Below are 14,783 nucleotides of genomic sequence, written 5' to 3'. Positions count from 1 at the left end.
GGGCTGGAGGAGGGAGGCCGCCGGGCCCTCCACCCTCGGCCTCATGTCTCCCAGATTACGGAAGCGGCTGTCGGTGTCCGAGTCGTCCCACACGGAGAGCGATTCCAGCCCTCCACTCACCGTGCGGCGCCACTGCTCGGGCCTCCTGGACGTGCCTCGCTTCCCGGAGAGCACTGAGGAGGCTGTTGGCGCTCCCAGGAGGCAGCAGCAGGAGGGTGCATGGCTTCTGACCGCGTCTGGAGAGGGGGCGTCTGGGCCTGCCCTGGAACGGCCGGCCGAGCGGCGGCTGAAGCTGGATGAGGAACCTGCTGGCCAGAGCAGCGCCCCCAGCCCAGGTGCGGCCCCGCCAGTGGGGGGCCTGGCTGGGGTGCTGTGGGGGGCCCGGAGTGGAGGCTCAGCTGAACAGTGGGCCCCATTGCCCGCCTGGTCCACAGCCATGGAGACCCGAGGAGGCCGCGGAACCCCACAGCTGGCGGAAGGAGCCACAGCCAAGGCCATCAGCGACCTGGCGGTGCGCAGGGCCCGCCACCGGCTGCTCTCTGGGGATTCCATAGAAAAGCGCACCGCTCGCCCCATCAACAAAGTGATCAAGTCCGCCTCAGCCACAGCCCTGTCCCTTCTCATTCCTGCTGGTGAGGCCCCCGGGGAGTGAAGATCAAGATTCATAGCAAGGGCCTTGGCCTCTCTGTGGGCCTGTGGCCCAGGGGTCTGCCCCCAGCAGGGGTGTCTGTGTGTTGTGTTGAGGAGCAGGTGTCTGAAAAACTGCATGTCACTGCTGTCCGTTTGTTAAGGGAGTGAGTATCAGTCTCAGGTTGTGCGTGTGCCCCAGAAGGCAGATAGCACTGTGTGGCAAGGGCAGGGTCCAAGGCAGAGAGCTTACGTTCAGATCCTGGCTCCGTCTCTAAAGGGCCCTTGATCTTGAGTAAGTTGCTTAACTCCTTTGAGCTTCAAATTCCTCATCAAAAAATGTGAATATCCATAATGGTAGTTCATAGGATAATCGTGACATTCAAGAATGAAGCACTTGTATGATCCCTAGTACATAAGTAAGTGCTCAGTAAATGCTTGCTGCCATTTTCCATCACCTCCTGGGTCTGTGAGGGTCTGGGCACATGAGGGGGCCTTGCTGCTCAGAGGCTGTGGGGAAAACAGGGCTGGAGGCAGGCTCTGTGACTAGAGCTGTGTGGGAGCAACAGCCCAGATGGGCCAGGCTCAAGCGTGGACCTGCTAAGTCCCAGCTTCTCCTTCTCCAGAGCACCACTCCTGCTCTCCACTGGCCAGCCCCATGTCCCCACATTCCCAGTCATCCAACCCATCATCCAGGGACTCTTCTCCAAGCAGGGACTTCCTGCCAGCCCTCAGCAGCTCACGGCCCCCCATTGTCATCCACCGAGCCGGCAAGAAGTATGGCTTCACCCTACGAGCCATCCGTGTCTACATGGGTGACTCAGATGTCTACACTGTGCACCACATGGTGTGGGTATGTCGGGCCATCCAGACCTGTTGTCCCCCAACTTTATCACTCCTCTTCCTTCCTCTTACTAGGGCCTGTCTGTCCCTGTTTCTGTCCCTGCCCACACCACCCTCCAGGGTCAAAGGGTGGGGCGGAGAGGGGTCACAGCTCGATGAGCAGAAGTAGGCCCACCCTTCATGCTAGGCTCCAGACTGAGGACTGTTCTCTCCCCGGCACAGCACGTGGAGGACGGAGGTCCAGCCAGTGAGGCAGGGCTGCGTCAGGGGGACCTCATCACGCACGTCAACGGGGAGCCTGTGCACGGGCTGGTGCACACGGAGGTGGTGGAGCTGATCCTGAAGGTCAGTGCTGGGTGTGCCGCCTGCAACCCCTGTGCGACCCCAGCCTTGAGTCTGACTAGCCGTGGGGGAGTGGGGCACACGCACAGCTGGCACTTGAGATAGGCGCCCATACACACGGGAGTGGCTGGAGCAGAGGGTTTTCACTGGAAGGTGACACCCTCCTTGGCCAAGGCGGGGATCCTGCCAAGCTGTGGAATGGAGGACAGGCCTGTGAGCCTCTTCTCTCCTTTCCCAACCCTGAGCCACTCGGGTTCCAGTGGAGCTGTTTCCTGCTCTGTGAAGAGGGGAGGCGGTCCCTGTTTCAGACCTGGTGCTGCAGAGGCAGAAGCTCAGGCTGTGGACAGCCGTGCCAGGAGCGAGGGACCAGGGCAGGAACATGGCTGCGGCCTTAGCCTGGGTGCATGCTCTGTTCCCCAGAGTGGAAACAAGGTGTCTATTTCAACAACTCCCCTGGAGAACACGTCCATTAAGGTGGGGCCCGCTCGGAAGGGCAGCTACAAGGCCAAGATGGCCCGAAGGAGCAAGCGGAGCCGGGGCAAGGATGGACAAGAAAGGTGAGCCAGACTCAGCCACGGGGGTCCGCTCTGAGCCACGCCAGGGCTGGTGTGTGCCGGGGACCCCAGCCCTGGGCCCAGTGTGTGCTGTGCCCCGGTCAGAGCTCAGACCACCTCTGACCTCGTCTCTGCAGCAGAAAAAGGAGCTCCCTGTTCCGGAAGATCACCAAGCAGGCATCCCTGCTCCACACCAGCCGCAGCCTTTCTTCCCTTAACCGCTCCCTGTCGTCCGGCGAGAGTGGGCCAGGCTCGCCCACACACAGCCACAGCCTTTCTCCCCGCTCTCCCACGCAGGGCTACCGGGTGACCCCTGAAGCCGTGCACTCAGGTATGGAGGGTTCCCCGCAAGTCACAGAGCAGCCCCTTGGAGGTGGCAGAGTCCTGGGCCCTCTGTGCATCTCACCCGTCCCTCTCCAAGGCTCTTGCTCAGCCCACCCCTAGCAGATCCAGCAGTCCTGGGGAGGAGGTGACAGGTGAGGGACGACCTCATGTCTGTAGCCCGAGCTCTGGTTTCCTGGTGGGTCACCTTGATGATCTGGGACATTCCAGGGTGAAGCCCTGTTTTCCCCTCCGTCACTTCTAAGAGCTAACTTCTCTACCTCTGTGTGTGTGTGTCTGTCTGTGCAAAGTGGGGGGGAATTCATCACAGAGCAGCTCCCCCAGCTCCAGCGTGCCCAGTTCTCCCGCCGGCTCGGGGCACACACGGCCGAGCTCCCTCCACGGTCTGGCGCCCAAGCTCCAACGCCAGTACCGCTCTCCACGGCGCAAGTCGGCAGGCAGCATCCCGCTGTCACCACTGGCCCACACCCCTTCACCACCGCCAGCGGCTTCGCCTCAGCGTTCCCCATCACCTCTGTCTGGCCACGGGGCCCAGGCCTTCCCCACCAAGCTCCACTTGTCGCCTCCCCTAGGCCGGCAACTCTCACGGCCCAAGAGCGCGGAGCCACCCCGCTCACCACTACTTAAGAGGGTGCAGTCAGCTGAAAAACTGGCAGCTGCACTGGCTGCTTCTGAGAAGAAGCTCGCCACTTCTCGAAAACAGAGCCTTGACCTGCCCCACCCCGAGCTAAAGAAGGAATTGCCGCCCAGGGAAGTCAGCTCTCTGGAGGTAGTTGGGACCAGGAGTGTGCTGTCTGGAAAGGGGGCGCTGCCAGGGAAAGGGGTGTTGCAGGCTGCTCCCTCACGGGCCCTAGGGACCCTCCGCCAGGACAGGGCTGAACGGCGAGAGTCGCTGCAGAAGCAGGAAGCCATCCGGGAGGTTGACTCTTCGGAAGATGACACTGATGAGGGGCCTGAGAACAGCCAAGGTGTTCAGGAGCCAAGCTTGGTACCCCACCGAGAAGGGGGCCAGGATCCACCCCTCAGAGGAGCAGGAGAGGGTGAGGAAGAGGATGCCTTCTTGCCCAGGGATCCCAGGGGACAGGGCCCAGTGGTCACAGGCCTACTGACAGGGGTCACACTGGGATCTCCCAGAATGGAAGGCCCTGGTGTCCCCCAGAAGAAGCTTGGAATCCTACAGGCTTTTGAAGAGGGTTCCAGCTCCTCGTCCTCAGCCCCCAACCTGGGGAAGGCTGGCCCCACAGACCCCATCCCCGCTGAAGGCTGCTGGAAGGCCCAGCACCTCCACACCCAGGCACTGACAGCACTTTGTCCGAGCTTGTCAGGACGCATCCCTGCCAGCTGCTCCACTGCCTCCACCCCTGGAGAGCTGGGCCCGTGGTCCTGGAAATTCCTCTTCAAGGGCCCTGACAGGGCATACCCAACCGGAAAGGCAGCAGTGGAAGATGGGCCAGCCAGCTCCCAAGATTTGGAAAGTACAACTCCAGGCCACCCTGCAAACCTGTCCCCCAGACAGGAGGGGAAGTCATGGCCACCCAGTGCCCCTGGGCTGGCCCATCCACCTTGTGAGGTTCCCAGCCAGAGCTGGCTATGGGAGTCTGAGTGTGCACAGAAAGAGAAAGAGGAGCCAGCGCTGGGCATCACCAAAGTGCCTGATGCCTCAAGTGACAGGAGGCAGGACGTTCCATGCAAGAGCTGCCCCTTCACCCCAGAGCCTGGGCCCAGCCTGCTCCAGAAGGGCCAAGACCCAGGGGGCCCTCAGGAGCATCAGGACTTGGCATTGTCACCTGATGAGCTTTTAAAGCAAACATAGAACTTGTTTGCCATTTCTTGCACTCGGTCCTGTGTAATAACACGCTCTTGGAAACTATCTTTATGTCTTTTGCTTGCTTCTTTCTTTCAGTCAATACAAATGTAACATAAGGTCCTCTGGTGCTGAGAATATGATGGTGATTGAGACAGTTCCCACTGTCCTGGGAGCCTAAGCCAGCGAGGCGTCCTAGACACTGTGGGGTCTGAGCTCAAACCTGAAGGATAGATGATAGGTAGTAACTTGCTAGAAGAGTGAGGATTTAGTGTGAGAAAGAATGTCCAGAGAAAGCACACAGCATTAGCCATACACCTGGTACATTCAAAGAACTAAAAATAATTCAAACTGGTGTTGAGTCTAGTGAGTTAGGCTAGGGCCATATCTCAGAGTCTTCTAGGAATTTAGACTTTCTCTAGGTGATGGGGAACCAGTAGCTGTAAATATTCCTGCTTTCTAGAGAAGGGAACTCAGGTTTTTCAGACATTAACATGGGTAAGATCATACAGCTCGGGCAGAGCTAATATTAGAATCTAGGTCCTCTTGACTCTAGAAGCCATATTTATCTCATTTGGAGTGCCTCTTAGCTAGTAAATGAAGAAAAAGAGGTAGAGGGAGGTGAAGAGTTGAACTTGGCTATCTTTGGGGTACTTGTGGGTCATCCAGAAGGTCGGGTGCATGTGTCTGGAGTTCAGCAGGAAAACCTAGACTGAAGATAGAAATCTGAGCACCATCAGTGTATCAGTGGTAACGTACTAGCATTTAAGGCAAAGAAAGACTGAGAGGAAGCAGCCAGAAGAGCCATAAAATCCAAAAGTAAAGAGTTTTTAAATGGAAGGAGAAGTTATTTGGTGAAATGCTGACAGAACTGCCTTTGGATTAAGTCACAAACCCTTGATGTTTGCCGCCCGTGAGCCCTTCCTGGGCTACCATCAGGTAGGCCTCAGCACTGGAGATGGACCCTGCTGATGTGAGCAGCCGCCATGGGCAGAATGCACTTGGTGAGTGGCTGGTGTGGAAGGGAGGACGAGGATGGAGTCGGGAGATGGCATCACAGGAGCAGGGTAGGGCCATGGGGGAGTGCCCCCATAGTGACAGTGGACTTGCCAGACTGCTGTCTTCCCCTAACTGTTCCACAATCCAATACCTAAGTCAGAAGGAGAAGCCTAGAGGCAGGAAAATGTCTCTGGGTACTGGCTGGGCTCATCACCTGTTCTGCAGGTCTTTGTCTCCCAGCATGGGGAAGGCTGTGGTCACCAGAGGGCGCACTCTGCCTGTGGTGGCAGATATCTGGTCCCTCAGCCTTCCGGGCCCCTCACACTCCCTCCTTCCCTCAGTCATGCGTTGATGGCAGATCCTTGGCCAGCCAGTCTAGGACACTGGGAACACAGGAAACTATTTGCCTGTGGCAGCCCCGCTGTGTAGGTCAGGATCTGGTTAGACGCATCATACCATGGGTGGAGGAGGAGCAGCACATCTTGCAGCATTTCATGGGAGAGAACTGCGCCCAACCCAGGAGGCTGGAAATGGGGGAAGGAAGGGGTTTGGGAGGAGTGGGCACAGAGGTGCTAAGCATCCTGTAATGCTTAGGCAACTGCCCCAAGTACCAGCAGTGCTTCCCTTGAGAAACACTGCCAGATTAGCCCGACAGAAATGAGGAGCTTCTTGAAGGTAATTGCAGGGAAGTGGTATAATCATATTTAGGTTTTAGGACTCGCTGGCTGCAATGTAGAGAGGTTCAGGGCTGGGGGTAAGCAAACCAGGGAGAAAATCATGTAGTAACCCCTTCCAGTGTTCTGGACCAGGATGCCAACAGTGAGGAAGGTCCCCAGAGGGAACGGGCGTGTAGGGAGCCAGGCGCATAGACCTGGCAGCCATCAGCCAGGAGATGATAATTAAATCCACAAGAGTAGAAAGGGACTGTACAGAAGACCTGTGCAGGAGGAAGAAGTCCAAGCCCTTGGGGTTAGCTGAGGAGGGAGCCAAATGAACAGAGACCCAGAACTCGGGAGAAGCCAGGCTATTTTAAGAATTTTGTGCTTTAGAGCAATTGAAAGTTATTTAATGGTTTTACACAAGTTCAGATTTGGATATCTGGGGCATGGGGGTGGGGGCAGTTTGCTTGGTGTTTTAGTTCCCTGGCCAGAGACCAAATCTGGGCCCCGGCGGTGGGAGTCTACATCTTAGTCCCTGGTCTGCCAGGGAGCTCCCCAGATTTGTATTTTGAAAAGATGAATCTGGTTGCTATGATGAGAATGAATTTGAGGAAGCAATAATGAAAGAAGGGAAGCCTTCCAGTATTAAGGCTAGAGATGGTGAAACAGTGAAGTTGGAGAGAAGCAATGCCTTTGATATTTGGAAAGTAAAACTGATGCGGGTTGGTGGTAGGTTTTATGTAGACAAAAAGCACAAGGTATCAGAGATGACTACATTCCTGATCTACATAACCAGATGAAATTATGTACTTCCATTCACTGAAATATGAAATAATGAAAGAGAATCAGGTCTCAGTGGTGACCCTGCATTCAGTATTCTGAGTATGAGGTACCTCGCGACATAGTCAAGGCAGGAGAAACGAAGACGGATATAATTGGTCGAGAGATGGTAGGTGACTTCATGGATATGGATAAAACTGCCAAGAAAAAAGCATACGTGAGAAGGTGGCCAGAGGAGCACAGTGAACTTCTTGGTGGTCCAGTGATTCAGACTCCATGCTTGCAATGCAGGGGGTACAGGTTCAATCCTTGGTTGGGGAACTAAGATGCCTTATGCTGCGTGGTGCAAAAATTTTATTTTAAAAAGGAGCAGTCAGAGATGCAGGAGGAAAACCAGATAAGTGATCATGGAGTCAGCGGCAGTTTTTCATGGAGAATGGTCGTCACAAATGCTGGTTACCAAAGACATCAAGGAGAGCAGTTTCAGATAGCAGTGGGACCTGGACTGAAAAGCTTGAGGAGGTGAGGAAATAAAGACAAAAACCTAAATGTTTTTAAAAAGGTTTCCCCTGAAGAGATAAAGGATTGAGTAGTGATTGAGCAAGTAGAGATACCCAACCAGCTGAGAGGAAACAATAAACTCATGGGAGATTCCTGAGAAGATGGGAGAAAAAGAGGAGTCCAAATACAGCTGGAGAGACTGGCTTTTAGGAGGAGGAGGGCTAAACAGGTGAGAGGGAGAGGAGTTATGTGGCTGTAGACCACTTACAGGTGTGGTGGTAGGAATGTAAGGGCATCATAGCCAAGCATATGTTTCCTCTGTGAATAAACTCCTGTGGGACATCCAAGGGGCCAGTGGCACTATCCACCCAGCAGGTGGAGTTTAGGAGAGAGGACTGGGCTGGAGACAGTCGGAGTATCCCATGCTGACAGTGGGAAGAACTCTTGGAATTAGCGGAAATGATCCATGGTTTCTAGCACTGGCCTTGAGGGTGCTCTGTAGCTAAGTATAGCGGGGAGGAAGAATATAGGCAAGGTCATTGAGAACAACAGATCATCAGCCTTCAGTCGGATCTGCAGTTCGGTACGCGTGGGTGGGGCCTGAGTGCCCGGGCTAAGAACCGCAGTGCCTGTTGCCCAGGGTGGTGGTCATGTTTGCTGCTTATGTTCCCAACACGTAGGGACCTCAACACAGTTTTGTGGTAGGAGGGTGACAGGGCCTGGGGCACAAGAGGACACACTGTAAGTCAGCCCCCGTCCTCCACCCCCACAACAGAATGTGCAAACACATTTCTGGGCAAAGAGAGGTGATGAGAATCAACTCAGTGGGCTTTCTAATAGGAATGCGGTGGCAATGAAGGGGCACCAATGTTAACAACTTTCTCAGGGCTAGTTTCTGAGGCCCCCAGTGTTGGTGGAAGCATTTCTGTAGCCCCAGTTCAGCCCCAGGACCGATCTTTTGGTGCTCATGGGAGAGAAGGTTTGGCAGCTTCAGGACTTTTCAGTACCCCAGTCGTCTCCCTTTTGCCCCCACCCCAGCCCACCTCTCCATAGCATGAGAACAAAAGGTGCTTTATTGCAATGTCTTTATTGCATTATTGGAGCAAGTTGGCCAGACTGTTCCCTCTTGGGGAAGGTAAAAAACAAAAAGACCAAAAAGTATCTCCCCTCGCCTTCCCCCCCACCCTCCCCTACAACTGCACAGCAATGTCTGAACACACCTGGTGACAAGAACAATTTGCAAAAGTGGTCTAGGAACTACATTATGAACTGTCCCAACACAAGACATATAGTTGGCTTCCTTGTGAATCAGATATTTTTACGTAACTACATGAATTTTTTTGACTACATCAAAGACAACAGAAGAATAGGTTTTTCACAAGTAACAACAGGGCACCAAAGTCACATGCTGCAATTTGTAAGGAAACAAGGTTGTTTTTCGTCACAAGTGGCTGGAGCTAGAGCAAGGCTGAGCAGTTGACAGCAGAGGGCCCAGCTAGGCCCCCATCTGGACCCCCTGCTTTGAGGCCACTGAAGCCTCACAGAGAGCTACCTAATAAGGAGTCTTAACTGGCAACAGAAAACACCTTGAAAAAACAGTAATTTGCCCAGATGCAGTTCTTGGCCCAAAAGGACCCATGAGGCTCGTTCCTTGCGGCAAGGAGACCCATTGAAGATACCACACTGGTTCTCAGACCTTCTGCAAAGCCTGTGAGGGTCTCATCGAGGCTTGGAGACAGAGTAGGGGCGGTATCAGAAGTCCTCAATCTTGGCCAAATTAGGGGTAAGGACACTGCTAGTCTATACAGGCCTGAGCTATGGTCGAGGCTTAGTATCTGTGGCCAGATGGAGACAAAGCATTGTTCTGTGATGAAAGCTCCATCCAGAATAGATAGGCCTCTGACCAGTGTCCAGACAGCCTCGAGCTGCTTCCATGTTGGTGGCCAGCTTCCCTAGCCAGGAAGACAGTGAGCCCCTCTGGTCTTGGTCTGTTTCTTTACCCTCTGCCTCAATGAGACTGCACCGAAGATGCCAAGAGAGAATCCCAGGGTCCAGGTCATGGGATAAGACATGGAGCTAAGTTCTGATGAAGGAGGCCAGGACCATAGAATAAAGGAGCTGCATACCACCCCTCCCAGTGGTTAGTAGACTGGTCCCTCTGCTATTTCCACTGGTCAAGATCAAGCAAATCATGTGGCAACTAGTCAGAAAAGAGACTCAAACTTCTCAAATGATCCCTACGTCTTAGTTCCCACAAAGCAACAAATTCAAGAATGAAAAACAGGAAAGCAACAAACAGGTGAAGGAATGTAGGACTTAAAAGTGAGTTGCTTCCTCCACAAGCCAGCCCAAGTGCAGGCGATAGACCGCGCTTGCTTGCTCCCTATGCGCCCTTAGTTAATGCTGCCTGGCAAGCAACACAGCATGGTTCAACACTACAGCATGTATCCTGGTTCTTTTCTTTTAAGAGAGAACCAGAACACACTACATTTTAACACCAGAAAGAAGGCATTCCTGGCACCCCATCTTGAGCATCTAACTGTTTAAGGCACAAAGCCATCAGGCATGCCTCACAGTAGTTGGTCTGGCCTTATTTCTCAGTAAAACTCTTAGCAAGATTTCAATCTGGCCATCTGGGGAAGGAATGTCCAGCTGGCTGATATCAGTTAAGGGCTCAGGTTAGAACAGCGACACTGGAGGAGGTTTCATTTGTCTGCCTCATCCAATCCTGAAACTGCAGCGTAACCAAGGAAAAGCCAAAGATATGCCCCCTTTCCTTTCTGTCTTCATTGTTAGTAACGGGAGGTTCTCCCCCAAATTTTAATCTATGTTGTGGCACATTCTAGATCCTGTCACTAAGATAAGTGCTCAGGGAAAGCAAAATTTCTTTCTTTCATCCTCCAAACTAGAGCTTCCCTAGGTGTAAACCTGATTCAGTAAGACTTGGATATTGGCTTCCCTACTCAACCAGGAAGCCTGGCTGCACAGCTTTGGGCTCCAACAGCTGACTCATTCAAGCCTATTGCAGCTCTAGGACTGGCTCAGAGGCAGCTGGACTCTTTTGTTTGTCAAATGAATGTTGACTGATGGGGGTGGAGCACGATGGAGGTGGGAGTAGACACTGCCCCAACTCCATCTGCCCAGCTTCACTCAGCTGGAAGGCTTAAACCACATGAAGCAGAAGGTTCCTGGCCTAAAGTCAGGGCCGCTAGAGCATGAGGACAGTCTGTGCACATCATCTTAATGGCAGGATCACAAAAAAGGCAAAGAACAGCTTCCAGATGACTTCAGCTAACAGTCTGAACGCCAAGCCATCCTTTCCTCTCCTTGCAGAAGTTTCAGCAACCACTGTCTGGAAGCACAAGGGTGGCATATGGCCCTTGCTGGGGACACCAGAGCCCCAGGCCTGTGACCTACTAAAGTCCCTGACCACACTGACTCCCTTCTAGCCACAGCCCTAGCCACCTATGGCTCCCCTGGCCCTACCCAGAAAAGGACAGGAGACGACGGGAAATTAAACACGTTGACTGTTTCTGCAGGGCCTTTCAACTTGTGGAAGCACAGAGAAGAATGTTGTTCTAGATCATTATTTGGTATATCAAGCCGTCTAAAAGCACTGGATTGCACCTTTTCTTTACTCATACACACAAGTTACAAAGGTTTCACACAACAGATCATTCTTTAGGCTAAGAAAACACCACCACACAGCACCAACTTCATTTTATAATTCAAAGCTCACCAGCCCACAAAAAGAACACTATTCCTCATCTCTGAGAAACAAGGGCAGGGCAAAAGGGAATTACACTGAGCAATTTTAGTGTCTGCTAAAACTAACAGTCTCTAGTTTTCCTTTTATTTTCAAGTTTTGGTTCAGAAGTGTGCGTTCGGACACTAGTGCCACCATCGCCCACCGCGCCTAGGCTGGCAGCAACCATTGTTTTGCTGGGACCAATATGGTTTCTAAACATAATGCTTTAGAGAGAGGAGCTACTGAGATGCTGACACCTGAACTATACTCATTAGGTACCTTCGGCTGAAAGTTTTTTTACCCACAGATTACAATTCTTTAAATGAAATCCCAAGCCTCCCCATTTTCCTTTGGTTGTCTTTTTCACCAAATGCCATTCTACCACTGAACCAAAACCACCTTCTTTTTGGGAGGAAGAGAGACCGCCAGACCAAAACAGACTCCCAACAGGGCCACGCCCCTCCACAGTCTTAAAGCACCTTGGCCTCTCAGAAGAGGACAGGGCCTCCTCAGAGGCTTCCAGATACAACCCCCACCCCAATAGGCCTAACATGTTCTGCTGAGGGTGCCTGGCTAAGTGAAACAAAAACCCCAATGAAAGACTCTCCCAAAACCAGCATCTGCTCCCAGCTTCCTATGTCAGTGCAGTGGCACGGCTGAGTCCCCGAGAACCCCAGGCCCCGTATGTCCCCATCCTGGCCGGCTGCTGCTCGGCCTCTCCACTTCACATTCACAGAATCACTTCTTGTGCAAAACAAGCAGTCTACGTAGAAAGAATGCCCTCATAGTCTAATAAAAACTGTAGAAAAATTCTGCCAGAGAGCCACTGCTCCCTGCTTATCTGCAGAGCGAGGGCATCTGTGCGTGGACAGGGTAGGCGAGCCTGACGTTGAGAGAGTCGTTGTGCTGCACGAGGGACGTCCGCTGGTAGTGGAGCACCAGCTCCTTCAGGGAGCCGTACAGGTTGTAGGGCTCTGCGAAGCCGTAGCCCCGAGCGGTGCTGTAGATGACGCAGTGCTTCACCTCCCCATCGGCGCTGCAACGACACAAGACAAGACCCCGCAGGGCATGAAGGCAGAGCGCAACACAAGGGGCCCTGAGACCAGAAGTCTGAGAGCGGCTGTTCTGCAAAGCAGCAGCCGCCTTCCGTCCATCGGAGCATCACACCCTTGTGTCCCCCCAGCCCCTTCCACACTGGTCACAGAGACACCCTTCACTTCCCAAGACTTGGTGGGGCTAAAATGGCTGGCTGCATTCGGTCACTCAGCCCTGGACCTAAATTAGGTAAGAATGCACTGGAGGGGGCAAACCAAACCAAAAAAAAAAAAAATTAATGTACAAATCAGTTGTTTTTAAAATAGTCACAAGATTGTGCAACAAGCACTACTAATTCCAGAATATTTTCATCACCCTAAAAAGAAACCACGTAGCCATCAGCATTCACTGTTTTCCTCCCTCCCCTTAGACCCTGGTGACCAGTAATCTACTTCCTGTCACTATGGCTTTGCCTATTCTGGACATTTTATATAAACAGAATCACACAGTATTACTCAATCTTTTGTCTGGCTACTTTCACTTGGCACATCATTCTCTAAGTTCTTTTATGTGGTATCATGTATTGAGACCTCATTTCTCCTCAAGGTTGACTAATATTCTATTGTATAGATATGCTACAATTTGGTTATCCATTCATCAATTTATGGGTCACTTGGATTGTTAACATTTTTTGGCTATAATGAATATTTATGTACAAGTTTTTGTATGGACACATGTTTTCAGTCCTCTTAGATGTATACCTACCTAACAGGGGAACTGTTGAATCATAAATGAAATAAACTTTTTGGGAATTCCCCAGCAGTCCAGTGGCAAGGACTCCTTGCTTTCACTGACATGGCCCCGGGCTCAATCCCTCGTTGGGGAACTAACATCCCACAAGCCACGTGGCATGTACCCCCACCCTGCCTGACAAAGAAAGTTAAACCTTTTGAGGATCTGCCAAACTGTTTTCTGAAGTGTTGCACCACTTTAAATTCCTGCCAGCAGCTTTCTCCACATCCCTGTCAACATTTGTTATTGTCCATCTTTTTGATTATAGTTACGTGGTATCTCATTGTAGTTTTGATTTACAGCTCCCTAATGACTAATAATGTTGAGCATCTTTTCATATGTTTATTAACCATCTTTATATCTTCTTTAAAGAAATGTCTATTTGCCGTTGCCCATTTTTAAACTGGGGCAGTATGTCTTTTTATTAAGAGTTCTTTACGTATTAGATACTAGTTGATTAGATGTATGATTTGCAAATATCTTCTCCCATTCTGTGGGTTGTCTTTCCACTTTCCCGATAGTGTCCTTTGATGCAGACAGTCTTTAATTGTGGGGAAGTCCAATCCATCTTTTTGTCCCTTGTGCTTTTGATGTGTAAGAGACCACTGGCCATTCCAAGTGACAAAGATTTCTGCCTATTCCCTCCTAAGTGTTTTATCTTTTAGCCCTTACTTTTAGTTATATGACACATTTTGAGTTAGATTTTGTATGTGGCATGAACTGGGAGTCCAAATTCATCCTTCTGCACGTGGCTCACTTGCTATCCCAGCACCGTGTGTTGAAATGACTATTTTTTCCCCCTTTGAATGGTTTTGAGAACCTTGTTGAAAACAAACTGACCATAACTGTAGAGGGTTATCTCTTGGCTGTCATTTCTATTCATTGATTCACATGTTTAATCTTATGTTGTGCTGTGCTTACTTACTCAGTTGTGTCTGACTCTTTGCAACCCCATGGATTGTAGACTGCCAAGGCTCCCCTGTCCATGAAATTCTCCAGGCAAGAATACTGGAGTGGGTTGCCATTTTCTTCTCCAGGTAATATTCCCAACTCAGGGATCGAACCCGGATCTCCTGCATTGCAGGATTCTTTACCAGCAGAGCTATCAGGGAAGCCCTCAGTTCAGTTCAGTTTAATTCAGTTCAGTTGCTCAGTCATGTCCAACTCTTTGCAACCCCATGAAGAACAGCACGCCAGGCCTTCCTGTCCATCACCAACTCCCAGAGTCCACCCAAACCCATGTCCATTGAGTCGGTGATGCCATGCAACCATCTCATCCTCTGTCATCCCCTTCTCCTCCTGCCCTCAATCTTTCCCAGCATCAGGGTCTTTTCAAATGAGTCAGTTCTTTGCATCAGAGGGCCAAAGTATTGAGTTTCAACTTCAACATCAGTCCTTCCAATGAACATTCAGGACTGATACCTTTAGGATGGACTGGTTGGGTCTCCTTGCAGTCCAAGTGACTCTCAAGAGTCTTCTCCAACACCACAGCTCAAAAGCATCAATTCTTCGGTGCTCAGCCTTCTTCACAGTCCAACTCTCACATCCATACATGACTACTGGAAAAACTATAGCCCTGACTAGATGGACCTTTGTTGGAAAAGTAATGTCTCTGATTTTTAACATGCTGTCTAGGTTGGTCATAACTTCTATCTTATGTTAGTACTTCACAATTTTAATTACTACAACTTTGTAGTTAAGTTTTCAAATTGGGAGATGTACTTCAACTCTTTCTTGTTCCTTCAGGATTATTTTAG

General features: G+C 51.4%; 2 protein-coding genes across 9 annotated transcripts in view; one reads left to right on the top strand and one right to left on the bottom strand.

Annotated features, from left to right (window-relative positions):
- Positions 1–4,578, top strand: part of MAST2 (microtubule associated serine/threonine kinase 2) — a 207,402-nt gene extending 202,824 nt beyond the window's left edge. For 6 of the 8 annotated variants that reach the window (XM_061412119.1, XM_061412117.1, XM_061412121.1 and 3 more), the window contains 7 exons: positions 55–335; positions 435–632; positions 1,254–1,480; positions 1,693–1,815; positions 2,233–2,369; positions 2,504–2,697; positions 2,999–4,578. In XM_061412119.1, the coding sequence (XP_061268103.1) occupies positions 55–335; positions 435–632; positions 1,254–1,480; positions 1,693–1,815; positions 2,233–2,369; positions 2,504–2,697; positions 2,999–4,521 (2,683 nt within the window). In that variant the 3' untranslated portion in view covers positions 4,522–4,578. The remainder of the gene's footprint in view (positions 1–54; positions 336–434; positions 633–1,253; positions 1,481–1,692; positions 1,816–2,232; positions 2,370–2,503; positions 2,698–2,998) is intronic. The other 2 variants (XM_061412120.1, XM_061412118.1) reach the window with 1 other exon arrangement.
- Positions 4,579–8,519: 3,941 nt separating this feature from the next.
- Positions 8,520–14,783, bottom strand: part of PIK3R3 (phosphoinositide-3-kinase regulatory subunit 3) — a 105,567-nt gene continuing 99,303 nt past the window's right edge. The window contains exon 10 of the mRNA XM_061412129.1: positions 8,520–12,235. Coding sequence (XP_061268113.1) covers positions 12,037–12,235 — 199 coding nt within the window. The 3' untranslated portion in view covers positions 8,520–12,036. The remainder of the gene's footprint in view (positions 12,236–14,783) is intronic.

This window comes from Bos javanicus, chromosome 3, assembly GCF_032452875.1.
Source record: "Bos javanicus breed banteng chromosome 3, ARS-OSU_banteng_1.0, whole genome shotgun sequence".
NCBI classification, from domain to species: Eukaryota; Metazoa; Chordata; class Mammalia; order Artiodactyla; family Bovidae; genus Bos; species Bos javanicus.
This window is presented reverse-complemented; position numbering and strand designations above follow the sequence as displayed.